A 26,391-nucleotide genomic window follows, 5' to 3' on the forward strand; every position below is an offset into this window, starting at 1 on the left:
AAAGAAAAAGACCGCGTGGCCTAATGGATAAGGCGTCTGACTTCGAATCAGATTTGTTCGAGTCCCTTCGTGGTCGTATCTTTGCTAATATCCCAATAGGCAGAAATGCCAGAAGTGTTGCAAGCAAAATAGCCTCTATGTGATGTTCTGGTCAACTATAGACATTCTGAATAAAAGGAAAATCGTTAGGAATTTCAGTTGGCAATATCTCGCTGTCAAGATATCTGACAAGAGAATGTTTGATTACATGACAGTTGGAAATCTTTTTGTCGCCTTTCTCATGCCAACATTTGGACAGGCTGTCCATCTTACAACAAGACAAAGACAAAAACAAAGACAAAGAAAAAAGACCGGCGTGGCTAATCGTATCTTTGCTAATATCCCAATAGGCAGAAATGCCAGAAGTGTTGCAAGCGAAAACCCTCTATGTGATGTTCTGGTCAACTATAGACATCTGAATAATAGGAAAATCGTTAGGAATTTCAGTTGGCAATATCTCTGTGTCAAGATATCTGACAAGAGAATGTTTGATTACATGACAGTTGGAAATCTTTTTGTCGCCTTTCTCATGCCAAAATTTGGACAGGCTGTCCATCTTACAACAAGACAAAGACAAAAACAAAGAAAAAGGCTGTCCATCTTAACAAGACGATCAAAAGACAAAGAAAAAGACCGCGTGGCCTAATGGATAAGGCGTCTGACTTCGAATCAGAAGATTGAGGGTTAAGTCCCTTCGTGGTCGTATCTTTGCTAATATCCCAATAGGCAGAAATGCCAGAAGTGTTGCAAGCAAAATAACCTCTATGTTGCGTCATCAGTGATGTTCTGGTCAACTATAGACATCTGAATAATAGGAAAATCGTTAGGAATTTCAGTTGGCAATATCTCGCTGTCAAGATATCTGACAAGAGAATGTTTGATTACATGACAGTTGGAAATCTTTTTGTCGCCTTTCTCATGCCAACATTTGGGACAGGCTGTCCATCTTACAACAAGACAAAGACAAAAAACAAAGACAAAGAAAAAGACCGCGTGGCCTAATGGATAAGGCGTCTGACTTCGAATCAGAAGATTGAGGGTTCGAGTCCCTTCGTGGTCGTATCTTTGCTAATATCCCAATAGGCAGAAATGCCAGAAGTGTTGCAAGCAAAATAGCCTCTATGTGATGTTCTGGTCAACTATAGACATCTGAATAATAGGAAAATCGTTAGGAATTTCAGTTGGCAATATCTCGCTGTCAAGATATCTGACAAGAGAATGTTTGATTACATGACAGTTGGAAATCTTTTTGTCGCCTTTCTCATGCCAACATTTGGGACAGGCTGTCCATCTTACAACAAGACAAAGACAAAAACAAAGACAAAGAAAAAGACTGCGTGGCCTAATGGATAAGGCGTCTGACTTCGAATCAGAAGATTGAGGGTTCGAGTCCCTTCATGGTCGTATCTTTGCTAATATCCCAAAAGGCAGAGATGCCAGAAGTTTTGCAAGCGAAATAGCCTCTATGTGATGTTCTGGTCAACTATAGACATCTGAATAATAGGAAAATCGTTAGGAATTTCAGTTGGCAATATCTCGCTGTCAAGATATCTGACAAGAGAATGTTTGTGATAGGTGAAAATTCACCCTCAAGTTACTTCAGGACTCCAGAGTTGTCAATCAGTATATTTATTCAACAAGAGCAATTGCAATCGGGCTCACTCACAGCACAAGGATGAAAGTGAAGCAATGATAAACACATCGCACAAGGTTTATATAGACAGAAGTTGAGCATTCAGCAGGGAAAACCACGTGGTGGATTTCTCACGTCGGAGGCAAGGATGGAAGTTTTGCCCAAGGTCGGAAGAAGCACAGTTCGTCCCTTATTATCACTTCTGGTCTAAACATACTCTTGTACAAAATGCAGACTAAGTGGCACCTAATATTCTAAGTTACACAGGAACACAGAAAAGCCATGTCCCTGTTAAAGAGAAAAGCATATAAGATAATTATTAAAACAAGGCACTTGATTCATATATTCAAAAGTCATTAACAGTGTTTGGTAATTATCTCCATCAATCCACCCTTTTATCCGTTTCAATGGATAATCAAAATTACAATCATAATCACAAATCAACATTATAAGCGTACATTATCAATTTCAATGGATAACCTCAAAATCATCACTCTGAGCTTCTTCACATGGATTTTCGGAACAGAGATCATTACTGAGCATTATTCATCTACCTTCGTAAGTAATTATCAAGCAAAATTTCCATCAGAGGCACAAGCGCTCTGTATTTGTAAGGCAAGGTATTGGTTGTCAGCAGTGTTAATCATTCCAGTCACCATCTTCCGTATACAGGGTACAACACAGCATGCACAGGTTGCCAACAGACACAGAATAACCAAAATCACTCCCACACAAGACATCAAAATTTCTTCCCATGAGGAAAACATTCTTGGCAGGGCACCGAACCAATCCTGCGTGCCAATTCCCTCTTGCATTTTGTCTGACAACTTTTGCATCTTTTGTAGGATCAGATCTAAGTCTTTCCCATCTCCGGTGTTGTCAGGGACATATGTGCAACATTGGTCCGTACCAAGCATGACACAAATGCCTCCATTCATGGCAGTGAGAATTTCAAGCACAGCTGTGTTTTGTCGTGTTACCCTGGAGTTTGCTTGTAGTTCTTCTCTGATCTTTTGTAGTCCGTCTCTGGTCAGGTTTTGGAACTTCATCTCAGTGTAGTAAAGGAAGTTAATCCAGTCTGTGTGTGCTCCGATGACGCACCAGGGGCAAAGGGTAGATGCCAGGCCATTCGCTGCTGGGTTCAAGGCCTTGTAGTAGTCTGGAATGCCTCGGGGAATGCCCAGGCCGTCGAACCAGATCCCGCTGTCATCCCCTGCTTCTCTCCTCCCTCGTACGGAATGCATTGGAACGTTCCTCAGGTACTGGTGAGTCTTGGACCTGGGGGTAATCTGAAAGGGTTGTACTAACATTGTTCTAGCACAAGTTCCAGACCAACCCACAGGCAGTGTAGCTCTTAGTTTTCCTTCCCCACATAACCACCACATATCAGCTATGGCTATATCCTGTACTTCAAGAAGTCTGCCATTCAAACACATCCCCGCTGTTCTACATTCACTGGAAGTATTTAACTGTATTTCTCTCCCATTATCAAGCACATGTGTAATGGTCTTACATTGTGTCCAGTGTCCTAGGTGTGCATCGTTCTTTTCCCCAGGTTTCAAATAGCATTCAAACAGGGCATCTTTGCTAATAATGTGTGGAGGTGGTGCAACATTGTCTGGCATGTAGGGCCAATTAAAATGTGAACAGTCATGCTGTATAGCTGTATCATTAAACGCCCTATTTCCCATCATCAGCAAACATTCTGCAGAACACATTGGCTGTCGTATGTAGTTACATTGGGCAGGAAGTTGTGAACAGTCTTTTCTACGACACGAAGCGTCCGCTAGATGGCACATCTTACACGTGCACTTGTTATCTAGGAGTAATTTGACATGTTCCTTCCAGGCTTCAGTTTCTAAAAATTCTTTATCACAGTGATCTATGTCATAAGGTACAGGGGTCGCCAGGAGTGGTTTGGTCGGCACCCTGGGCCCTGCACAGACTAAACAGTCACCTTGTGGTATGTGCGTTCGGACGGTCTGATTTACCCATTTCCACCATGGATGATCTTTAGCCAGGTCCCATCGTGGATATTCGTCCAGGGCTGGTCTCTGCTGTCTCATCCATAAGTATGTTAATAGAACAACAATGTAAAATCCTACAGTCGTTGCTAAGAGTCCCCCACATACCTTGGCCCACTTTGAGTAACCTCCCATGACTTTACAGAGGAAGAGACCTCTCACTCCACAATTTCCACTAGGTTCTAATCCCCCAGGACAGTACTGTATCTTCTGCCAGCGGTTGAGACGAATAGAATCTAAACATCTAAACCCCTTTGTAGGCTGGTCTTCTGTCACAGTGGGCACTCCCTGGAAACAGCAAAGAAAGATGATCTTTATTCCTCTGCCTCAGCCGTGTGCAGGCTTACCCGTTTACAGTGAGTCAGATGTATCCACGTGGCTCTCTCGGCTATTTTGACTGCGGTAGGTGTTGACAGTAGCACTTGGTATGGCCCTACCCACCGGGGCGAGTGCCAATGTTTTCTTTTGAGACTTTTGGTTAGAACCCAATCTCCTGGTCCGACCTTGAATTCAGCCTCACAGTGTTCCTGCGGAGGGGAGAGAAGTCTGAGAGCATTTAGTTTTGACAACATCTTTGCCATGTACTCTGAAAGTGTGTATTCAATCTCTTCGTCTGTTTTAGCAAATGGTTTAAGAGCTGGGGCAGTATAGGGTCTTCCATACATCATTTCAAATGGTGACAATCCTTTTGCTGACTTAACTACATGCATGCTTAGTTCCACTAATGGTAAACAATGGACCCATCCTTTGCCCGTATCTTGCATTGCTTTCCTTAGTTTGCTTTTAATCGTTTGATTTGTCCTTTCCACCAGTCCTGCTGACTGAGGGTGGTATGAACAGTGATTTTTCAGTTCTATCCCCATTTGTACGCTGATCAAACGCAGTGTTTGGTTCACAAAATGAGGACCATTATCACTGTAGATCCTGGTAGGAATTCCGAATTTAGGGATAATTCCCGCACATAATGCCTTGGCTACTGCATGAGCATCTGCCTTCTTACTTGGAAATACTTCTACCCATCTAGTAAACACATCTACTATGACTAGGCAATATTTCTTCCCCTCATCCAGGTTTAGTTCAATGAAATCCATGCACAGATATTCAAAAGGATATTGTGGTTCTGGAAACTTGCCAGGTTTCGGTCTGAAGTTCCCCTGTGGATTATTCTTTGCACAGATTAAACATCTTTCACAAAAATGCTTTGAATAAGAAGTAAATCCATAGGTAGTAAAGATCTTATCTACCTCATAGCACATCCCACCCTTTGAGATATGAGTCACCCCATGACTCAATGTCGCAACATATCTGTACAGTGCTTTCGGTAAGATTGGCATGTTTCCATTTTCCCACAGGCCTTCGTCAGTTTGCTTTGCTCCGTGTTTTAACCACAATCTTTTTTCGTGTTTTGGTGCTTGGTGTTGCATGTCTTTCAATATTGTGAGGTCTAATTCTTCAATTGTGTATCTGTCAGATGGTTGTTGCAGTGCGGCCTGTTTTGCGGCTTCGTCTGCTTTGTGGTTTCCCAATGAAACCGGGTCTTTTGCATGTGTGTGCGCAGCGCACTTCATGATTGCCACTGCTTTTGGAAGTTGTAGTGCTGATATCAGTTCTAGTATCAGGTCTCTATGTGTGATAGGTTTACCTGTAGATGTGATCATTCCCCTGTTTGCCCACTGACCTGCGAACACATGGCATGTGGAGAAAGCATAGTTGCTATCTGTGTAGATATTAACTGTCTTTTCAGTACCAAGCTTGCATGCTTCAGTAAGGGCAATCAGTTCCGCTGCCTGTGCGGAATAGTGGGGAGGTAGTGGCTCTGCCTTCAAGGTTTTCTCTGCTGTGACTACAGCGTAACCCGTTGCATTACTGCCATCAAGGTTCTTTTTGCTTGAACCATCAACAAACATAGTTAAATCAGCTTCTGGAAAAGGCATATCTCGTAGGTCAGCTCTGGCTGCCATTGTCTTATCTGTCTCAGCAACACAATCATGTGGGTTCCCATCCTCTGCCGTAGGTAAAAGTGTAGCTGGGTTTAAAGTCACACAGCGCTCAATAGTGATATGAGGCTGCGAGAGCAAAACAGTCATGCAAGATAAGTGTCTGGCTGGTGACATGTAAGCATGTTTTTGTTGTAGCAACAAAACAGATACCGCATGTGGAACCTTCAGTGTAAGTGGACTGTATAGTACAATAGGAGCAGAGGCCTGCACCGCCAAGGCTGCAGCCACTACTGCTTGTAAACATTCAGACATTGCTTGGGCTACTGGATCTAGCCGTGTGGAATAATATGCCACTGGTCTCAACTTAAGTCCCCACTCCTGCATTAACAAAGATGTCATATAACCTTTTTTACAGTCTACGGCTTGTATGAACGGCTTGTCGTGTCATGGATGTGCTAAGACAGCAGAACTAACCAAAAGTTGCTTAATGTGATCAAATGCTTGCCTAGCCTCCTCAGTCCATTCAATAAGATCTCTTGCTGACATGGGTTGAGAATAAATTAAACTCTGTAATATTTGTGTCTCCAACGCATAGTTAGGAATCCACTGTCTACAGAAGTTAGTTATTCCCAAAAAGGACATCATCTGTTTCTTTGTCTGTGGTTGGGGTGCTGCTAAAATAGCTTTCTTTCTCTCTGGGTCTAGTGAGCGACCCAGTGCTGAGATAACATAGCCCAGATATTTAACTTCAGTGGACCACAGCTGTAACTTGTTTTTACTGGCTTTGTGGCCTTGTTCCGCTAAAAATTTCAATAAGGCTATGGTATCTTGTTTACAAGTCTCCTGATCAGGGGATGAGACAAGGATGTCATCAACATAAAGGAGGAGATTACTAAGTCCAGGTGGTGTGAATTTAGCTAAGTTTGAGCTCATGGCCTGTGAAAATATAGTGGGTGATTCACAGTACCCTTGTGGTAGCCGAGTCCAAGTCCAGCGTTTTCCCTCAAAAGTGAAGGCAAACCAGAACTGGCACTCGGGTTTCACTGTAATTGAAAAAAATGCATTTGCTAAGTCAATTACAGAAAAATGAGTCGCATTCTTAGGTATTTCATTTAACAGAGTGCTGGGGTCAGGTACAATGGGAGCTCTGGGAATGACTGCAAGATTTACTGCTTTTAAATCCTGCACCATTCGCCAACTCTGTGAGGGGGGTGCCTTTTTTACAGGAAAAATCGGTGTGTTACATGGGGAGTCTGGGCAAGGTATTATTACCCCTCTTTCTCTGAGTGTTTTGAACACAGGAGCTATGCCTTCTATGGCTTCTCTTCTTAATGGGTATTGTCTTTGATAAGGTCGATATGACCCTTTAGGTGTTATCTCAACAGGAGCTATGCCAGTTATTTTACCTACATCCGCAGGCCCTTGTGACCATAACTGTTTGGGGAGACAATTTAGCTCAGTTTCCTCCTCAGTGGTCAGATAAACTGTTTGTCACTCCTTTATCAGCCCCTCACCCTCTTGCTCACTGACCCTTATCGGCTTAAGGCCATATGTTGTTGGAACAACTCCAATCCCCAACCCACACATAACATCTCTTCCTAGTAAATTAATGGGGCATGTTTTTGAAACAATAATCTGACATTGAGCTGTTTTGCCCGTTTGCGGGTCTTCGAAGACAATAGGATCGGTGTACGGCTCAGTTTCGAGATGCCCAGAGGCGGATCTGACTATGACTTTCTCTCCAGACAATCTCACCGTGCCCGTCATGTCTTTCTCTCTGAGTACTGTTCTGCAGGCACCAGAGTCACACAAAAATGTCATTGTTTTTCCTGCCATTATCAGTGTAAGTCTTGCGCTGTTTGGAGTAGCCATTAAAGCAAAGACATTTTCATAATCAATGTTTAAAATTTCCTCTGTGTCATTGTCTTCTAAGTAACCCTCAGTCGGGCTGGGAGGAGGTGGCCACCTCTCTCCAGCTGTTACGTCTAGTCATTGTCTTCTGTCCTCCCTTTCCCTAGGAACTCTGTTGTCATCCCTTTCCCAATTAACTCCGTTGTCATGTCTTTCCCTTTGAGCTCTGTTGTGGCAGTCTTTGGCCCAATGCCCGTCTTTCCCACATACATAACAGTAATTCTCCCAGTTTTCTGACCTTCTATTTCCCTTGTTTCCTCCTCTTCTTCCTCCCCCTTTTCTTCTATTAGATTGCCCCCTGCGTGTCGTCTCACGGTCTGTTTGTACCTCATGGATTTCAAATTTGTTAACCATTTTCTTTTCTTTCTCTAGGATAAAGCTTTCTGCATGAGCAGCCATTTGCTTAACAGGGTTAAACCCGTTCTTTTGCCATTGTATCAGATGTTTTTTTATAAACGTGCTGATTTCCGTTCTCATCCCTCCCATGAATGCATTTTTTAACTGCATTGCGTAAGGCCCTTCATCTTCCCATACAGGTGGTTCGGTCATCCCACTATGTACTTTGAAAATTTTCCTTAGTCTTTCTAAGTATTCTTGAATTGTTTCTTTTTCTTTTTGCATACAATCAGCTATCTTAGAGAAGTCTGCGTGTCCACGGAAATGTTGTTGTATTCTCCCTATGAGGGCGTCTATTCTAGTCCAATACTCACTGGTATTGTCTTGTGAATAGTTCAGTGGTCTGCCGTTCTGGCCGATCGCAGTCCAGGTATCAGCGACCTGGTACCACTCTATTCCCAGGACTTCTCTGACACATGTCTCGAACTCAGCTGCGTTCGGACGGAAACTGTCTGCCATCAGTCTTAGCTTTGCAATGCAATCTTCTGGGCCATCTTTAGGGTGTGGTATGTCAGCGGTTACGCTTTTCACATCGTTTATTGTCCAAGCTCTATATACCCACACTGTAGGATTAGTGTCTTGATCCCCTGCATTAGGGTTTGGCATTTCTATCATCGGAGCAATTAGATCATTTTCTTCAGCTTCGATAAGTGGATCATTTCCTAACAGTCTATTTGTATTTGCTTTTCTGTTATCTCTAACACGTTGGGAGAATCTTCCTCTAGGAGGTTGTCCGGGGGTTACAGGGCGTAGCACTGTATTTGTTGGGTTGTCAATAGTTCCCCATGAAAACGGATCTATTGGAGCCGGAAGTGGTGGATATATTGCTGGAATAGGGATAAGCACAGGAGGTTGCTCCTCATTCGCTCTGCCAGTTATGTCTATCACTGGTGTATCATCAATCTGAATAAGCAGAGGAGGTTGCTCCTCTGCTCTCCTAGTTCTGCCTATCACTGGTGCATCATTATCCTCATTTGCTTTGTAAGCAATCAGGTGTTGTTGTATCTTTTGTAATTGTTCGTTTACTGACTCTCTTTGATTAGTGGCTCTCCTTTTCGCTACACCTGCCATATTTGGGCCTCCCTTAACCCAAGTTTTTCTTGCATGTGGTTATCACCACAGGCCTTCTCTCTGATTTTTTGTATCAAGTCAGCAGTTGCCTCTACTTTTAGCTCTCCCTCAAATCCAAAATCTTTTTTCCACATATGTCTATGCCTTACACAGTCAGCGCTTGCTTGTATTGCCATATGTTTCATATCCCCCTCTAACTGGGATATGTCATCAATTTTAGATCCCTTGTTTCCCATTTTTAATTATTGTTAAAACTCTTTAGTCTAAAACAACACAAGGTAAGAGGGAACGGATAGACCTTTAAAACTTCTCCGGAGTCGTCTAGAAATAGGTCTAGAGAGTTTGTACAGGCTTCCAGTGGCCAAGGGGATATATCTCTAATTTACCCCGAAGAGTTTGCGGAGGACCCCCTACCACGCAGGTTTATCTCTCATTCACACCCTGAAGAGTTTGCGGAGGACCCCCTACCACGCAGGTTTATCTCTCATTTACAACAACCTTTTTACACAGCTAGCAAATTCGTTCAACACACGAGGCAAGCAGGAATATCTCTAACAAGTCTGTAACCTTAAAGAATTCTCTCTCTACCCCGCGGAGAACAGGCAACACAGCCCCACTCGAAGACACGTGTACACAAAACCGAAACAAACAATAAACCAACAATATACTCACAAACAGCTCGGAGTCCACCCCCTACAGTCCGATTCAGTTCCTTCACTCTCGGCTCTCCTCGCTGGCAGGCCCTGGCCTCCTTCCAATTCAAGTTGGAGGTCTTTAGAAAAGGAGATGTTGTCTCCCCCGTGAACGGTTTCAGATCCTGATAATTAGCCCAGCGTGGAGAGTCGAAGAGGTTGTTGGAATCCCGGTCACGAGCCCCCAAATATGATAGGTGAAAATTCACCCTCAAGTTACTTCAGGACTCCAGAGTTGTCAATCAGTATATTTATTCAACAAGAGCAATTGCAATCGGGCTCACTCACAGCACAAGGATGAAAGTGAAGCAATGATAAACACATCGCACAAGGTTTATATAGACAGAAGTTGAGCATTCAGCAGGGAAAACCACGTGGTGGATTTCTCACGTCGGAGGCAAGGATGGAAATTTTGCCCAAGGTCGGAAGAAGCACAGTTCGTCCCTTATTATCACTTCTGGTCTAAACATACTCTTGTACAAAATGCAGACTAAGTGGCACCTAATATTCTAACTTACACAGGAACACAGAAAAGCCATGTCCCTGTTAAAGAGAAAAGCATATAAGATAATTATTAAAACAAGGCACTTGATTCATATATTCAAAAGTCATTAACAGTGTTTGGTAATTATCTCCATCAGTTTGATTACATGACAGTTGGAAATCTTTTTGTCGCCTTTCTCATGCCAAAATTTGGGACAGGCTGTCCATCTTACAACAAGACAGAGACAAAAACAAAGACAAAGAAAAAGACCGCGTGGCCTAATGGATAAGGCGTCTGACTTCGAATCAGAAGATCGAGGGTTCGAGTCCCTTCGTGGTCGTATCTTTGCTAATATCCCAATAGGCAGAAATGCCAGAAGTGTTGCAAGCAAAATAACCTCTATGTTGCGTCATCAGTGATGTTCTGGTCAACTATAGACATCTGAACAATAGGAAAATCGTTAGGAATTTCAGTTGGCAATATCTCGCTGTCAAGATATCTGACAAGAGAATGTTTGATTACATGACAGTTGGAAATCTTTTTGTCGCCTTTCTCATGACAAAATTTGAGACAGGCTGTCCATCTTACAACAAGACAAAGACAAAAACAAAGACAAAGAAAAAGACTGCGTGGCCTAATGGATAAGGCGTCTGACTTCGAATCAGAAGATCGAGGGTTCGAGTCCCTTCGTGGTCGTATCTTTGCTAATATCCCAATAGGTAGAGATGCCAGAAGTGTTGCAAGCGAAATAGCCTCTATGTGATGTTCTGGTCAACTATAGACATCTGAACAATAGGAAAATCGTTAGGAATTTCAGTTGGCAATATCTCGCTGTCAAGATATCTGACAAGAGAATGTTTGATTACATGACAGTTGGAAATCTTTTTGTCGCCTTTCTCATGACAAAATTTGAGACAGGCTGTCCATCTTACAACAAGACAAAGACAAAAACAAAGACAAAGAAAAAGACCGCGTGGCCTAATGGATAAGGCGTCTGACTTCGAATCAGAAGATTGAGGGTTCGAGTCCCTTCGTGGTCGTATCTTTGCTAATATCCCAATAGGTAGAGATGCCAGAAGTGTTGCAAGCGAAATAGCCTCTATGTGATGTTCTGGTCAACTATAGACATCTGAACAATAGACCTAATCAGAATGTTGGTAAACAAAGGTTGCCAAGGTACTTCCGGGTGGCTAACTGTCATCCTGTCAACAGCTGTTAGTATAGTAGCATAGTAGCATAACATAGTAGTTTATAGTTGTTCTGCCTCCAGGCATATAATTTGACTTGTCGAATTTGTAAAAAAAAAATCAGTTTCATCCAGACTTTGATTTTGACGTTGTAATTTTGAGCTGTGCAGGAAGTAGGCAGGTAAAATTGTTCAGAATAATTTGGAAACGGCAAGCTGACAGTCATTTCGCCGGAGAGATTCCTTCTTACAGGTTGATTCCCCAGCAGAGGCATCGCTGTATCTTGTTATATCTAAGTTAATTTCATTGTTTAAAAACGTAGTTATAATGCTAAAAAGGCTATGTTAAAACGTGGATGCTATTAGGAAATGTTAACAGTTAGCTTAACATGTGCTTTCTTAATCCATGGAACTAGGTGACTTGGCTAATTGCAACATTTTGCTTTTTCTGTTCTAGTTTCACTCTCTTTCACCCTTTGATCACTTGAATTTATTGTCGTGGATTCAGTAAAATTTGAAGAATAAATCTGCAAACAAGAATACAAGACATTCTTCATCTTTATGAATTTAAGAGAGTTTAGCTCGCTGTCTAGTTGAAGTTATCACACCTCAACGAGGACAGTACACTAGTTAATTTACGAATCGATTAACGTCATGCCGAAAACGTGTTGTGTTTGGGGTTGTAATACGGAACCACTAGATACAGAGACTAAGACGGGTGGATAACGCTAGCACAGATCCAGCCTTAGTACGTTTACCGGGCGGTCTCGTTGCATCTAACGGTACCAAACTGGACAGGCTGGCAACCAACCACTAATGACCGGATTTGCGGAAGACATTTTCTCACAGGTCATTTATGAAACGTTTTTGTTGGGTTGCTGTTGGGTAGCATAACGGTAGCATATCGTGCAAGCTTGCTAGCGTGAGAATGCTAGTCCTGTTGTTGTAAATAAACAAACCACACACAGTGGGGTGATCTGGCTTGGCTATGATACAGTTACTCAAATCTTTTTTTATAATGCAGGTCGGCCAAACCCTGATGCTGACCACACTGATTTTGCCCAATAACAACACCTGGGACCTGAGTTACCTAACTCCAGTCCAACCACATCTGCTAAGAGAGCACAAATCCTCAAAACTGCTTATCTACAATACAATGACAAAGTTTTCAATACTGTCAATAAGATAGATAGGTAGGTACTTTATTAATATCTGTATGGAAAAAATCTTGTGTCCAGACAGATAGCTGGAAAGCTACAAACAGTCCTGAAAATCGTCCATCGTTAAGTTGGATATTGTAGCGATCTCAGTCACTACGAGTTTGATACAATATGACCGTTACTCGCTAACAAATGTCAACAGCAACGACATCGGGAACGTCTCGTTTTTCAGTTCACAAGATCATACTCATAAATTGTGATGTTATCATATTCACAATTATGATTAAACGTGTTCGTACCTTGGTTAAATTACATGGAAAATCCTGTTGGTTTGTTAAGGTTTACTATGGGCAGGGGCGACGTTTGCCACCCGGAAGTAAGTTATTTGTTGTTGTGACGTCACGGTGAATTGTCGTATAGGAAAATCGTTAGGAATTTCAGTTGGCAATATCTCGCTGTCAAGATATCTGACAAGAGAATGTTTGATTACATGACAGTTGGAAATCTTTTTGTCGCCTTTCTCATGCCAAAATTTGGGACAGGCTGTCCATCTTACAACAAGACAAAGACAAATACAAAGAAAAAGACCGCGTGGCCTAATGGATAAGGCGTCTGACTTCGAATCAGAAGATTGAGGGTTCGAGTCCCTTCGTGGTCGTATCTTTGCTAATATCCCAATAGGTAGAGATGCCAGAAGTGTTGCAAGCGAAATAGCCTCTATGTGATGTTCTGGTCAACTATAGACATCTGAACAATAGGAAAATCGTTAGGAATTTCAGTTGGCAATATCTCGCTGTCAAGATATCTGACAAGAGAATGTTTGATTACATGACAGTTGGAAATCTTTTTGTCGCCTTTCTCATGCCAAAATTTGGGACAGGCTGTCCATCTTACAACAAGACAAAGACAAAAACAAAGAAAAAGACCGCGTGGCCTAATGGATAAGGCGTCTGACTTCGAATCAGAAGATTGAGGGTTCGAGTCCCTTCGTGGTCGTATCTTTGCTAATATCCCAATAGGTAGAGATGCCAGAAGTGTTGCAAGCGAAATAGCCTCTATGTGATGTTCTGGTCAACTATAGACATCTGAACAATAGGAAAATCGTTAGGAATTTCAGTTGGCAATATCTCGCTGTCAAGATATCTGACAAGAGAATGTTTGATTACATGACAGTTGGAAATCTTTTTGTCGCCTTTCTCATGCCAAAATTTGGGACAGGCTGTCCATCTTACAACAAGACAAAGACAAAAACAAAGAAAAAGACCGCGTGGCCTAATGGATAAGGCGTCTGACTTCGAATCAGAAGATTGAGGGTTCGAGTCCCTTCGTGGGCGTATCTTTGCTAATAACCCAATAGGCAGAGATGCCAGAAGTGTTGCAAGCGAAATAGCCTCTATGTGATGTTCTGGTCAACTATAGACATCTGAATAATAGGAAAATCGTTAGGAATTTCAGTTGGCAATATCTCGCTGTCAAGATATCTGACAAGTTCGAGTCCCTTCGTGGTCGTATCTTTGCTAATATCCCAATAGGCAGAAATGCCAGAAGTGTTGCTAGCAAAATAACCTCTATGTTGCGTCATCAGCGATGTTCTGGTCAACTATAGACATCTGAATAATAGGAAAATCGTTAGGAATTTCAGTTGGCAATATCTCGCTGTCAAGATATCTGACAAGAGAATGTTTGATTACATGACAGTTGGAAATCTTTTTGTCGCCTTTCTCATGACAAAATTTGAGACAGGCTGTCCATCTTACAACAAGACAAAGACAAAAACAAAGACAAAGAAAAAGACCGCGTGGCCTAATGGATAAGGCGTCTGACTTCGAATCAGAAGATTGAGGGTTCGAGTCCCTTCGTGGTCGTATCTTTGCTAATATCCCAATAGGTAGAGATGCCAGAAGTGTTGCAAGCGAAATAGCCTCTATGTGATGTTCTGGTCAACTATAGACATCTGAACAATAGGAAAATCGTTAGGAATTTCAGTTGGCAATATCTCGCTGTCAAGATATCTGACAAGAGAATGTTTGATTACATGACAGTTGGAAATCTTTTTGTCGCCTTTCTCATGACAAAATTTGAGACAGGCTGTCCATCTTACAACAAGACAAAGACAAAAACAAAGACAAAGAAAAAGACCGCGTGGCCTAATGGATAAGGCGTCTGACTTCGAATCAGAAGATTGAGGGTTCGAGTCCCTTCGTGGTCGTATCTTTGCTAATATCCCAATAGGTAGAGATGCCAGAAGTGTTGCAAGCGAAATAGCCTCTATGTGATGTTCTGGTCAACTATAGACATCTGAACAATAGGAAAATCGTTAGGAATTTCAGTTGGCAATATCTCGCTGTCAAGATATCTGACAAGAGAATGTTTGATTACATGACAGTTGGAAATCTTTTTGTCGCCTTTCTCATGCCAAAATTTGGGACAGGCTGTCCATCTTACAACAAGACAAAGACAAAAACAAAGAAAAAGACCGCGTGGCCTAATGGATAAGGCGTCTGACTTCGAATCAGAAGATTGAGGGTTCGAGTCCCTTCGTGATCGTATCTTTGCTAATATCCCAATAGGTAGAGATGCCAGAAGTGTTGCAAGCGAAATAGCCTCTATGTGATGTTCTGGTCAACTATAGACATCTGAACAATAGGAAAATCGCTAGGAATTTCAGTTGGCAATATCTCGCTGTCAAGATATCTGACAAGAGAATGTTTGATTACATGACAGTTGGAAATCTTTTTGTCGCCTTTCTCATGCCAAAATTTGGGACAGGCTGTCCATCTTACAACAAGACAAAGACAAAAACAAAGAAAAAGACCGCGTGGCCTAATGGATAAGGCGTCTGACTTCGAATCAGAAGATTGAGGGTTCGAGTCCCTTCGTGGTCGTATCTTTGCTAATATCCCAATAGGTAGAGATGCCAGAAGTGTTGCAAGCGAAATAGCCTCTATGTGATGTTCTGGTCAACTATAGACATCTGAACAATAGGAAAATCGTTAGGAATTTCAGTTGGCAATATCTCGCTGTCAAGATATCTGACAAGTTCGAGTCCCTTCGTGGTCGTATCTTTGCTAATATCCCAATAGGCAGAAATGCCAGAAGTGTTGCTAGCAAAATAACCTCTATGTTGCGTCATCAGCGATGTTCTGGTCAACTATAGACATCTGAATAATAGGAAAATCGTTAGGAATTTCAGTTGGCAATATCTCGCTGTCAAGATATCTGACAAGAGAATGTTTGATTACATGACAGTTGGAAATCTTTTTGTCGCCTTTCTCATGACAAAATTTGAGACAGGCTGTCCATCTTACAACAAGACAAAGACAAAAACAAAGACAAAGAAAAAGACCGCGTGGCCTAATGGATAAGGCGTCTGACTTCGAATCAGAAGATTGAGGGTTCGAGTCCCTTCGTGGTCGTATCTTTGCTAATATCCCAATAGGTAGAGATGCCAGAAGTGTTGCAAGCGAAATAGCCTCTATGTGATGTTCTGGTCAACTATAGACATCTGAACAATAGGAAAATCGTTAGGAATTTCAGTTGGCAATATCTCGCTGTCAAGATATCTGACAAGAGAATGTTTGATTACATGACAGTTGGAAATCTTTTTGTCGCCTTTCTCATGACAAAATTTGAGACAGGCTGTCCATCTTACAACAAGACAAAGACAAAAACAAAGACAAAGAAAAAGACCGCGTGGCCTAATGGATAAGGCGTCTGACTTCGAATCAGAAGATTGAGGGTTCGAGTCCCTTCGTGGTCGTATCTTTGCTAATATCCCAATAGGTAGAGATGCCAGAAGTGTTGCAAGCGAAATAGCCTCTATGTGATGTTCTGGTCAACTATAGACATCTGAACAATAGGAAAATCGTTAGGAATTTCAGTTGGCAATATCTCGCTGTCAAGATATCTGACAAGAGAATGTTTGATTACATGACAGTTGGAAATCTTTTTGTCGCCTTTCTCATGCCAAAATTTGGGACAGGCTGTCCATCTTACAACAAGACAAAGACAAAAACAAAGAAAAAGACCGCGTGGCCTAATGGATAAGGCGTCTGACTTCGAATCAGAAGATTGAGGGTTCGAGTCCCTTCGTGATCGTATCTTTGCTAATATCCCAATAGGTAGAGATGCCAGAAGTGTTGCAAGCGAAATAGCCTCTATGTGATGTTCTGGTCAACTATAGACATCTGAACAATAGGAAAATCGCTAGGAATTTCAGTTGGCAATATCTCGCTGTCAAGATATCTGACAAGAGAATGTTTGATTACATGACAGTTGGAAATCTTTTTGTCGCCTTTCTCATGCCAAAATTTGGGACAGGCTGTCCATCTTACAACAAGACAAAGACAAAAACAAAGAAAAAGACCGCGTGGCCTAATGGATAAGGCGTCTGACTTCGAATCAGAAGATTGAGGGTTCGAGTCCCTTCGTGGTCGTATCTTTGCTAATATCCCAATAGGTAGAGATGCCAGAAGTGTTGCAAGCGAAATAGCCTCTATGTGATGTTCTGGTCAACTATAGACATCTGAACAATAGGAAAATCGTTAGGAATTTCAGTTGGCAATATCTCGCTGTCAAGATATCTGACAAGAGAATGTTTGATTACATGACAGTTGGAAATCTTTTTGTCGCCTTTCTCATGACAAAATTTGAGACAGGCTGTCCATCTTACAACAAGACAAAGACAAAAACAAAGACAAAGAAAAAGACCGCGTGGCCTAATGGATAAGGCGTCTGACTTCGAATCAGAAGATTGAGGGTTCGAGTCCCTTAGTGGTCGTATCTTTGCTAATATCCCAATAGGTAGAGATGCCAGAAGTGTTGCAAGCGAAATAGCCTCTATGTGATGTTCTGGTCAACTATAGACATCTGAACAATAGGAAAATCGTTAGGAATTTCAGTTGGCAATATCTCGCTGTCAAGATATCTGACAAGAGAATGTTTGATTACATGACAGTTGGAAATCTTTTTGTCGCCTTTCTCATGCCAAAATTTGGGACAGGCTGTCCATCTTACAACAAGACAAAGACAAATACAAAGAAAAAGACCGCGTGGCCTAATGGATAAGGCGTCTGACTTCGAATCAGAAGATTGAGGGTTCGAGTCCCTTCGTGGTCGTATCTTTGCTAATATCCCAATAGGTAGAGATGCCAGAAGTGTTGCAAGCGAAATAGCCTCTATGTGATGTTCTGGTCAACTATAGACATCTGAACAATAGGAAAATCGTTAGGAATTTCAGTTGGCAATATCTCGCTGTCAAGATATCTGACAAGAGAATGTTTGATTACATGACAGTTGGAAATCTTTTTGTCGCCTTTCTCATGCCAAAATTTGGGACAGGCTGTCCATCTTACAACAAGACAAAGACAAAAACAAAGACAAAGAAAAAGACTGCGTGGCCTAATGGATAAGGCGTCTGACTTCGAATCAGAAGATCGAGGGTTCGAGTCCCTTCGTGGTCGTATCTTTGCTAATATCCCAATAGGTAGAGATGCCAGAAGTGTTGCAAGCGAAATAGCCTCTATGTGATGTTCTGGTCAACTATAGACATCTGAACAATAGGAAAATCGTTAGGAATTTCAGTTGGCAATATCTCGCTGTCAAGATATCTGACAAGAGAATGTTTGATTACATGACAGTTGGAAATCTTTTTGTCGCCTTTCTCATGACAAAATTTGAGACAGGCTGTCCATCTTACAACAAGACAAAGACAAAAACAAAGACAAAGAAAAAGACCGCGTGGCCTAATGGATAAGGCGTCTGACTTCGAATCAGAAGATTGAGGGTTCGAGTCCCTTCGTGGTCGTATCTTTGCTAATATCCCAATAGGTAGAGATGCCAGAAGTGTTGCAAGCGAAATAGCCTCTATGTGATGTTCTGGTCAACTATAGACATCTGAACAATAGGAAAATCGTTAGGAATTTCAGTTGGCAATATCTCGCTGTCAAGATATCTGACAAGAGAATGTTTGATTACATGACAGTTGGAAATCTTTTTGTCGCCTTTCTCATGCCAAAATTTGGGACAGGCTGTCCATCTTACAACAAGACAAAGACAAATACAAAGAAAAAGACCGCGTGGCCTAATGGATAAGGCGTCTGACTTCGAATCAGAAGATTGAGGGTTCGAGTCCCTTCGTGGTCGTATCTTTGCTAATATCCCAATAGGTAGAGATGCCAGAAGTGTTGCAAGCGAAATAGCCTCTATGTGATGTTCTGGTCAACTATAGACATCTGAACAATAGGAAAATCGTTAGGAATTTCAGTTGGCAATATCTCGCTGTCAAGATATCTGACAAGAGAATGTTTGATTACATGACAGTTGGAAATCTTTTTGTCGCCTTTCTCATGCCAAAATTTGGGACAGGCTGTCCATCTTACAACAAGACAAAGACAAAAACAAAGAAAAAGACCGCGTGGCCTAATGGATAAGGCGTCTGACTTCGAATCAGAAGATTGAGGGTTCGAGTCCCTTCGTGGTCGTATCTTTGCTAATATCCCAATAGGTAGAGATGCCAGAAGTGTTGCAAGCGAAATAGCCTCTATGTGATGTTCTGGTCAACTATAGACATCTGAACAATAGGAAAATCGTTAGGAATTTCAGTTGGCAATATCTCGCTGTCAAGATATCTGACAAGAGAATGTTTGATTACATGACAGTTGGAAATCTTTTTGTCGCCTTTCTCATGCCAAAATTTGGGACAGGCTGTCCATCTTACAACAAGACAAAGACAAAAACAAAGAAAAAGACCGCGTGGCCTAATGGATAAGGCGTCTGACTTCGAATCAGAAGATTGAGGGTTCGAGTCCCTTCGTGGGCGTATCTTTGCTAATAACCCAATAGGCAGAGATGCCAGAAGTGTTGCAAGCGAAATAGCCTCTATGTGATGTTCTGGTCAACTATAGACATCTGAATAATAGGAAAATCGTTAGGAATTTCAGTTGGCAATATCTCGCTGTCAAGATATCTGACAAGTTCGAGTCCCTTCGTGGTCGTATCTTTGCTAATATCCCAATAGGCAGAAATGCCAGAAGTGTTGCTAGCAAAATAACCTCTATGTTGCGTCATCAGCGATGTTCTGGTCAACTATAGACATCTGAATAATAGGAAAATCGTTAGGAATTTCAGTTGGCAATATCTCGCTGTCAAGATATCTGACAAGAGAATGTTTGATTACATGACAGTTGGAAATCTTTTTGTCGCCTTTCTCATGACAAAATTTGAGACAGGCTGTCCATCTTACAACAAGACAAAGACAAAAACAAAGACAAAGAAAAAGACCGCGTGGCCTAATGGATAAGGCGTCTGACTTCGAATCAGAAGATTGAGGGTTCGAGTCCCTTCGTGGTCGTATCTTTGCTAATATCCCAATAGGTAGAGATGCCAGAAGTGTTGCAAGCGAAATAGCCTCTATGTGATGTTCTGGTCAACTATAGACATCTGAACAATAGGAAAATCGTTAGGAATTTCAGTTGGCAATATCTCGCTGTCAAGATATCTGACAAGAGAATGTTTGATTACATGACAGTTGGAAATCTTTTTGTCGCCTTTCTCATGCCAAAATTTGGGACAGGCTGTCCATCTTACAACAAGACAAAGACAAAAACAAAGAAAAAGACCGCGTGGCCTAATGGATAAGGCGTCTGACTTCGAATCAGAAGATTGAGGGTTCGAGTCCCTTCGTGGGCGTATCTTTGCTAATAACCCAATAGGCAGAGATGCCAGAAGTGTTGCAAGCGAAATAGCCTCTATGTGATGTTCTGGTCAACTATAGACATCTGAATAATAGGAAAATCGTTAGGAATTTCAGTTGGCAATATCTCGCTGTCAAGATATCTGACAAGTTCGAGTCCCTTCGTGGTCGTATCTTTGCTAATATCCCAATAGGCAGAAATGCCAGAAGTGTTGCTAGCAAAATAACCTCTATGTTGCGTCATCAGCGATGTTCTGGTCAACTATAGACATCTGAATAATAGGAAAATCGTTAGGAATTTCAGTTGGCAATATCTCGCTGTCAAGATATCTGACAAGAGAATGTTTGATTACATGACAGTTGGAAATCTTTTTGTCGCCTTTCTCATGACAAAATTTGAGACAGGCTGTCCATCTTACAACAAGACAAAGACAAAAACAAAGACAAAGAAAAAGACCGCGTGGCCTAATGGATAAGGCGTCTGACTTCGAATCAGAAGATTGAGGGTTCGAGTCCCTTCGTGGTCGTATCTTTGCTAATATCCCAATAGGTAGAGATGCCAGAAGTGTTGCAAGCGAAATAGCCTCTATGTGATGTTCTGGTCAACTATAGACATCTGAACAATAGGAAAATCGTTAGGAATTTCAGTTGGCAATATCTCGCTGTCAAGATATCTGACAAGAGAATGTTTGATTACATGACAGTTGGAAATCTTTTTGTCGCCTTTCTCATGACAAAATTTGAGACAGGCTGTCCATCTTACAACAAGACAAAGACAAAAACAAAGACAAAGAAAAAGACCGCGTGGCCTAATGGATAAGGCGTCTGACTTCGAATCAGAAGATTGAGGGTTCGAGTCCCTTCGTGGTCGTATCTTTGCTAATATCCCAATAGGTAGAGATGCCAGAAGTGTTGCAAGCGAAATAGCCTCTATGTGATGTTCTGGTCAACTATAGACATCTGAACAATAGGAAAATCGTTAGGAATTTCAGTTGGCAATATCTCGCTGTCAAGATATCTGACAAGAGAATGTTTGATTACATGACAGTTGGAAATCTTTTTGTCGCCTTTCTCATGCCAAAATTTGGGACAGGCTGTCCATCTTACAACAAGACAAAGACAAAAACAAAGAAAAAGACCGCGTGGCCTAATGGATAAGGCGTCTGACTTCGAATCAGAAGATTGAGGGTTCGAGTCCCTTCGTGATCGTATCTTTGCTAATATCCCAATAGGTAGAGATGCCAGAAGTGTTGCAAGCGAAATAGCCTCTATGTGATGTTCTGGTCAACTATAGACATCTGAACAATAGGAAAATCGCTAGGAATTTCAGTTGGCAATATCTCGCTGTCAAGATATCTGACAAGAGAATGTTGATTACATGACAGTTGGAAATCTTTTTGTCGCCTTTCTCATGCCAAAATTTGGGACAGGCTGTCCATCTTACAACAAGACAAAGACAAAAACAAAGAAAAAGACCGCGTGGCCTAATGGATAAGGCGTCTGACTTCGAATCAGAAGATTGAGGGTTCGAGTCCCTTCGTGGTCGTATCTTTGCTAATATCCCAATAGGTAGAGATGCCAGAAGTGTTGCAAGCGAAATAGCCTCTATGTGATGTTCTGGTCAACTATAGACATCTGAACAATAGGAAAATCGTTAGGAATTTCAGTTGGCAATATCTCGCTGTCAAGATATCTGACAAGAGAATGTTTGATTACATGACAGTTGGAAATCTTTTTGTCGCCTTTCTCATGACAAAATTTGAGACAGGCTGTCCATCTTACAACAAGACAAAGACAAAAACAAAGACAAAGAAAAAGACCGCGTGGCCTAATGGATAAGGCGTCTGACTTCGAATCAGAAGATTGAGGGTTCGAGTCCCTTAGTGGTCGTATCTTTGCTAATATCCCAATAGGTAGAGATGCCAGAAGTGTTGCAAGCGAAATAGCCTCTATGTGATGTTCTGGTCAACTATAGACATCTGAACAATAGGAAAATCGTTAGGAATTTCAGTTGGCAATATCTCGCTGTCAAGATATCTGACAAGAGAATGTTTGATTACATGACAGTTGGAAATCTTTTTGTCGCCTTTCTCATGCCAAAATTTGGGACAGGCTGTCCATCTTACAACAAGACAAAGACAAATACAAAGAAAAAGACCGCGTGGCCTAATGGATAAGGCGTCTGACTTCGAATCAGAAGATTGAGGGTTCGAGTCCCTTCGTGGTCGTATCTTTGCTAATATCCCAATAGGTAGAGATGCCAGAAGTGTTGCAAGCGAAATAGCCTCTATGTGATGTTCTGGTCAACTATAGACATCTGAACAATAGGAAAATCGTTAGGAATTTCAGTTGGCAATATCTCGCTGTCAAGATATCTGACAAGAGAATGTTTGATTACATGACAGTTGGAAATCTTTTTGTCGCCTTTCTCATGCCAAAATTTGGGACAGGCTGTCCATCTTACAACAAGACAAAGACAAAAACAAAGACAAAGAAAAAGACTGCGTGGCCTAATGGATAAGGCGTCTGACTTCGAATCAGAAGATCGAGGGTTCGAGTCCCTTCGTGGTCGTATCTTTGCTAATATCCCAATAGGTAGAGATGCCAGAAGTGTTGCAAGCGAAATAGCCTCTATGTGATGTTCTGGTCAACTATAGACATCTGAACAATAGGAAAATCGTTAGGAATTTCAGTTGGCAATATCTCGCTGTCAAGATATCTGACAAGAGAATGTTTGATTACATGACAGTTGGAAATCTTTTTGTCGCCTTTCTCATGACAAAATTTGAGACAGGCTGTCCATCTTACAACAAGACAAAGACAAAAACAAAGACAAAGAAAAAGACCGCGTGGCCTAATGGATAAGGCGTCTGACTTCGAATCAGAAGATTGAGGGTTCGAGTCCCTTCGTGGTCGTATCTTTGCTAATATCCCAATAGGTAGAGATGCCAGAAGTGTTGCAAGCGAAATAGCCTCTATGTGATGTTCTGGTCAACTATAGACATCTGAACAATAGGAAAATCGTTAGGAATTTCAGTTGGCAATATCTCGCTGTCAAGATATCTGACAAGAGAATGTTTGATTACATGACAGTTGGAAATCTTTTTGTCGCCTTTCTCATGCCAAAATTTGGGACAGGCTGTCCATCTTACAACAAGACAAAGACAAATACAAAGAAAAAGACCGCGTGGCCTAATGGATAAGGCGTCTGACTTCGAATCAGAAGATTGAGGGTTCGAGTCCCTTCGTGGTCGTATCTTTGCTAATATCCCAATAGGTAGAGATGCCAGAAGTGTTGCAAGCGAAATAGCCTCTATGTGATGTTCTGGTCAACTATAGACATCTGAACAATAGGAAAATCGTTAGGAATTTCAGTTGGCAATATCTCGCTGTCAAGATATCTGACAAGAGAATGTTTGATTACATGACAGTTGGAAATCTTTTTGTCGCCTTTCTCATGCCAAAATTTGGGACAGGCTGTCCATCTTACAACAAGACAAAGACAAAAACAAAGAAAAAGACCGCGTGGCCTAATGGATAAGGCGTCTGACTTCGAATCAGAAGATTGAGGGTTCGAGTCCCTTCGTGGTCGTATCTTTGCTAATATCCCAATAGGTAGAGATGCCAGAAGTGTTGCAAGCGAAATAGCCTCTATGTGATGTTCTGGTCAACTATAGACATCTGAACAATAGGAAAATCGTTAGGAATTTCAGTTGGCAATATCTCGCTGTCAAGATATCTGACAAGAGAATGTTTGATTACATGACAGTTGGAAATCTTTTTGTCGCCTTTCTCATGCCAAAATTTGGGACAGGCTGTCCATCTTACAACAAGACAAAGACAAAAACAAAGAAAAAGACCGCGTGGCCTAATGGATAAGGCGTCTGACTTCGAATCAGAAGATTGAGGGTTCGAGTCCCTTCGTGGGCGTATCTTTGCTAATAACCCAATAGGCAGAGATGCCAGAAGTGTTGCAAGCGAAATAGCCTCTATGTGATGTTCTGGTCAACTATAGACATCTGAATAATAGGAAAATCGTTAGGAATTTCAGTTGGCAATATCTCGCTGTCAAGATATCTGACAAGTTCGAGTCCCTTCGTGGTCGTATCTTTGCTAATATCCCAATAGGCAGAAATGCCAGAAGTGTTGCTAGCAAAATAACCTCTATGTTGCGTCATCAGCGATGTTCTGGTCAACTATAGACATCTGAATAATAGGAAAATCGTTAGGAATTTCAGTTGGCAATATCTCGCTGTCAAGATATCTGACAAGAGAATGTTTGATTACATGACAGTTGGAAATCTTTTTGTCGCCTTTCTCATGACAAAATTTGAGACAGGCTGTCCATCTTACAACAAGACAAAGACAAAAACAAAGACAAAGAAAAAGACCGCGTGGCCTAATGGATAAGGCGTCTGACTTCGAATCAGAAGATTGAGGGTTCGAGTCCCTTCGTGGTCGTATCTTTGCTAATATCCCAATAGGTAGAGATGCCAGAAGTGTTGCAAGCGAAATAGCCTCTATGTGATGTTCTGGTCAACTATAGACATCTGAACAATAGGAAAATCGTTAGGAATTTCAGTTGGCAATATCTCGCTGTCAAGATATCTGACAAGAGAATGTTTGATTACATGACAGTTGGAAATCTTTTTGTCGCCTTTCTCATGCCAAAATTTGGGACAGGCTGTCCATCTTACAACAAGACAAAGACAAAAACAAAGACAAAGAAAAAGACCGCGTGGCCTAATGGATAAGGCGTCTGACTTCGAATCAGAAGATTGAGGGTTCGAGTCCCTTCGTGGTCGTATCTTTGTTAATATCCCAATAGGTAGAGATGCCAGAAGTGTTGCAAGCGAAATAGCCTCTATGTGATGTTCTGGTCAACTATAGACATCTGAACAATAGGAAAATCGTTAGGAATTTCAGTTGGCAATATCTCGCTGTCAAGATATCTGACAAGAGAATGTTTGATTACATGACAGTTGGAAATCTTTTTGTCGCCTTTCTCATGACAAAATTTGAGACAGGCTGTCCATCTTACAACAAGACAAAGACAAAAACAAAGACAAAGAAAAAGACCGCGTGGCCTAATGGATAAGGCGTCTGACTTCGAATCAGAAGATTGAGGGTTCGAGTCCCTTCGTGGTCGTATCTTTGCTAATATCCCAATAGGTAGAGATGCCAGAAGTGTTGCAAGCGAAATAGCCTCTATGTGATGTTCTGGTCAACTATAGACATCTGAACAATAGGAAAATCGTTAGGAATTTCAGTTGGCAATATCTCGCTGTCAAGATATCTGACAAGAGAATGTTTGATTACATGACAGTTGGAAATCTTTTTGTCGCCTTTCTCATGACAAAATTTGGGACAGGCTGTCCATCTTACAACAAGACAAAGACAAAAACAAAGAAAAAGACCGCGTGGCCTAATGGATAAGGCGTCTGACTTCGAATCAGAAGATTGAGGGTTTGAGTCCCTTCGTGGTCGTATCTTTGCTAATATCCCAATAGGTAGAGATGCCAGAAGTGTTGCAAGCGAAATAGCCTCTATGTGATGTTCTGGTCAACTATAGACATCTGAACAATAGGAAAATCGTTAGGAATTTCAGTTGGCAATATCTCGCTGTCAAGATATCTGACAAGAGAATGTTTGATTACATGACAGTTGGAAATCTTTTTGTCGCCTTTCTCATGCCAAAATTTGGGACAGGCTGTCCATCTTACAACAAGACAAAGACAAAGACAAAAACAAAGACAAAGAAAAAGACCGTGTGGCCTAATGGATAAGGCGTCTGACTTCGAATCAGAAGATTGAGGGTTCGAGTCCCTTCGTGGTCGCATGTTTGCTAATATCTGTAATAGATATATATATGGTGAGTAATAACAAACAAGTAAATGGACATAAATCAACCAAAATAGCACGGTTTCTTTAATAATGAAATGCTGTACCAGTGTACCTGGAAGGAGATATGCAAATCCTCAGATATAATTACAATTGGAGCAGTAATGGTAGTAGCTCCTCATATCAGTGCTTTTCAGTCAAACAATAGTGATTGGTGGGCACACTCTGATAAAATCTTCAACAAATAGGCAATATTTATTCCCCCTTTTTCACCAGGAAAAATCCAATAAACGCAAAATGGCGTAAAACCCCCGTAGCAAC

The 26,391-nt window shown here is 41.6% G+C and overlaps 1 protein-coding gene and 30 non-coding genes across 31 annotated transcripts; 30 read left to right on the forward strand and 1 right to left on the reverse strand.

Moving 5' to 3' along the window:
- The first annotated feature begins 1,026 nt into the window (after positions 1–1,026).
- Positions 1,027–1,099, forward strand: trnar-ucg. Its single transcript has one exon. It is a non-coding gene; the product is annotated as a tRNA-Arg (tRNA).
- Positions 1,100–4,565: 3,466 nt separating this feature from the next.
- LOC122131554 lies at positions 4,566–6,035 on the reverse strand (the record flags this gene model as incomplete). Its single annotated transcript, XM_042706235.1, has 1 exon — positions 4,566–6,035. A coding segment is annotated over exon 1 (1,470 nt), but the record flags the coding sequence as incomplete, so codon positions are not given.
- A 4,422-nt stretch (positions 6,036–10,457) lies between these two features.
- trnar-ucg lies at positions 10,458–10,530 on the forward strand. The gene has a single exon. It is a non-coding gene; the product is annotated as a tRNA-Arg (tRNA).
- A 283-nt stretch (positions 10,531–10,813) lies between these two features.
- Positions 10,814–10,886, forward strand: trnar-ucg. Its single transcript has one exon. It is a non-coding gene; the product is annotated as a tRNA-Arg (tRNA).
- Positions 10,887–11,157: 271 nt separating this feature from the next.
- Positions 11,158–11,230, forward strand: trnar-ucg. The gene has a single exon. It is a non-coding gene; the product is annotated as a tRNA-Arg (tRNA).
- A 1,891-nt stretch (positions 11,231–13,121) lies between these two features.
- trnar-ucg lies at positions 13,122–13,194 on the forward strand. The gene has a single exon. It is a non-coding gene; the product is annotated as a tRNA-Arg (tRNA).
- Positions 13,195–13,459: 265 nt separating this feature from the next.
- Positions 13,460–13,532, forward strand: trnar-ucg. Its single transcript has one exon. It is a non-coding gene; the product is annotated as a tRNA-Arg (tRNA).
- A 796-nt stretch (positions 13,533–14,328) lies between these two features.
- Positions 14,329–14,401, forward strand: trnar-ucg. Its single transcript has one exon. It is a non-coding gene; the product is annotated as a tRNA-Arg (tRNA).
- A 271-nt stretch (positions 14,402–14,672) lies between these two features.
- trnar-ucg lies at positions 14,673–14,745 on the forward strand. Its single transcript has one exon. It is a non-coding gene; the product is annotated as a tRNA-Arg (tRNA).
- Positions 14,746–15,348: 603 nt separating this feature from the next.
- Positions 15,349–15,421, forward strand: trnar-ucg. The gene has a single exon. It is a non-coding gene; the product is annotated as a tRNA-Arg (tRNA).
- Positions 15,422–15,879: 458 nt separating this feature from the next.
- trnar-ucg lies at positions 15,880–15,952 on the forward strand. Its single transcript has one exon. It is a non-coding gene; the product is annotated as a tRNA-Arg (tRNA).
- A 271-nt stretch (positions 15,953–16,223) lies between these two features.
- trnar-ucg lies at positions 16,224–16,296 on the forward strand. Its single transcript has one exon. It is a non-coding gene; the product is annotated as a tRNA-Arg (tRNA).
- Positions 16,297–16,899: 603 nt separating this feature from the next.
- trnar-ucg lies at positions 16,900–16,972 on the forward strand. Its single transcript has one exon. It is a non-coding gene; the product is annotated as a tRNA-Arg (tRNA).
- Positions 16,973–17,581: 609 nt separating this feature from the next.
- On the forward strand, positions 17,582–17,654 carry trnar-ucg. Its single transcript has one exon. It is a non-coding gene; the product is annotated as a tRNA-Arg (tRNA).
- Positions 17,655–17,925: 271 nt separating this feature from the next.
- Positions 17,926–17,998, forward strand: trnar-ucg. Its single transcript has one exon. It is a non-coding gene; the product is annotated as a tRNA-Arg (tRNA).
- A 271-nt stretch (positions 17,999–18,269) lies between these two features.
- Positions 18,270–18,342, forward strand: trnar-ucg. The gene has a single exon. It is a non-coding gene; the product is annotated as a tRNA-Arg (tRNA).
- A 265-nt stretch (positions 18,343–18,607) lies between these two features.
- trnar-ucg lies at positions 18,608–18,680 on the forward strand. Its single transcript has one exon. It is a non-coding gene; the product is annotated as a tRNA-Arg (tRNA).
- A 265-nt stretch (positions 18,681–18,945) lies between these two features.
- Positions 18,946–19,018, forward strand: trnar-ucg. Its single transcript has one exon. It is a non-coding gene; the product is annotated as a tRNA-Arg (tRNA).
- A 796-nt stretch (positions 19,019–19,814) lies between these two features.
- trnar-ucg lies at positions 19,815–19,887 on the forward strand. The gene has a single exon. It is a non-coding gene; the product is annotated as a tRNA-Arg (tRNA).
- Positions 19,888–20,683: 796 nt separating this feature from the next.
- Positions 20,684–20,756, forward strand: trnar-ucg. Its single transcript has one exon. It is a non-coding gene; the product is annotated as a tRNA-Arg (tRNA).
- A 271-nt stretch (positions 20,757–21,027) lies between these two features.
- trnar-ucg lies at positions 21,028–21,100 on the forward strand. The gene has a single exon. It is a non-coding gene; the product is annotated as a tRNA-Arg (tRNA).
- A 602-nt stretch (positions 21,101–21,702) lies between these two features.
- Positions 21,703–21,775, forward strand: trnar-ucg. The gene has a single exon. It is a non-coding gene; the product is annotated as a tRNA-Arg (tRNA).
- A 609-nt stretch (positions 21,776–22,384) lies between these two features.
- Positions 22,385–22,457, forward strand: trnar-ucg. The gene has a single exon. It is a non-coding gene; the product is annotated as a tRNA-Arg (tRNA).
- Positions 22,458–22,728: 271 nt separating this feature from the next.
- trnar-ucg lies at positions 22,729–22,801 on the forward strand. Its single transcript has one exon. It is a non-coding gene; the product is annotated as a tRNA-Arg (tRNA).
- Positions 22,802–23,072: 271 nt separating this feature from the next.
- Positions 23,073–23,145, forward strand: trnar-ucg. Its single transcript has one exon. It is a non-coding gene; the product is annotated as a tRNA-Arg (tRNA).
- A 265-nt stretch (positions 23,146–23,410) lies between these two features.
- On the forward strand, positions 23,411–23,483 carry trnar-ucg. Its single transcript has one exon. It is a non-coding gene; the product is annotated as a tRNA-Arg (tRNA).
- Positions 23,484–23,748: 265 nt separating this feature from the next.
- On the forward strand, positions 23,749–23,821 carry trnar-ucg. Its single transcript has one exon. It is a non-coding gene; the product is annotated as a tRNA-Arg (tRNA).
- A 796-nt stretch (positions 23,822–24,617) lies between these two features.
- Positions 24,618–24,690, forward strand: trnar-ucg. The gene has a single exon. It is a non-coding gene; the product is annotated as a tRNA-Arg (tRNA).
- A 271-nt stretch (positions 24,691–24,961) lies between these two features.
- Positions 24,962–25,034, forward strand: trnar-ucg. Its single transcript has one exon. It is a non-coding gene; the product is annotated as a tRNA-Arg (tRNA).
- Positions 25,035–25,305: 271 nt separating this feature from the next.
- Positions 25,306–25,378, forward strand: trnar-ucg. Its single transcript has one exon. It is a non-coding gene; the product is annotated as a tRNA-Arg (tRNA).
- A 615-nt stretch (positions 25,379–25,993) lies between these two features.
- trnar-ucg lies at positions 25,994–26,066 on the forward strand. The gene has a single exon. It is a non-coding gene; the product is annotated as a tRNA-Arg (tRNA).
- Positions 26,067–26,391: the final 325 nt, after the last annotated feature.

The sequence above is a fragment of the Clupea harengus genome, unplaced genomic scaffold (genome assembly GCF_900700415.2).
Source record: "Clupea harengus unplaced genomic scaffold, Ch_v2.0.2, whole genome shotgun sequence".
NCBI classification, from domain to species: Eukaryota; Metazoa; Chordata; class Actinopteri; order Clupeiformes; family Clupeidae; genus Clupea; species Clupea harengus.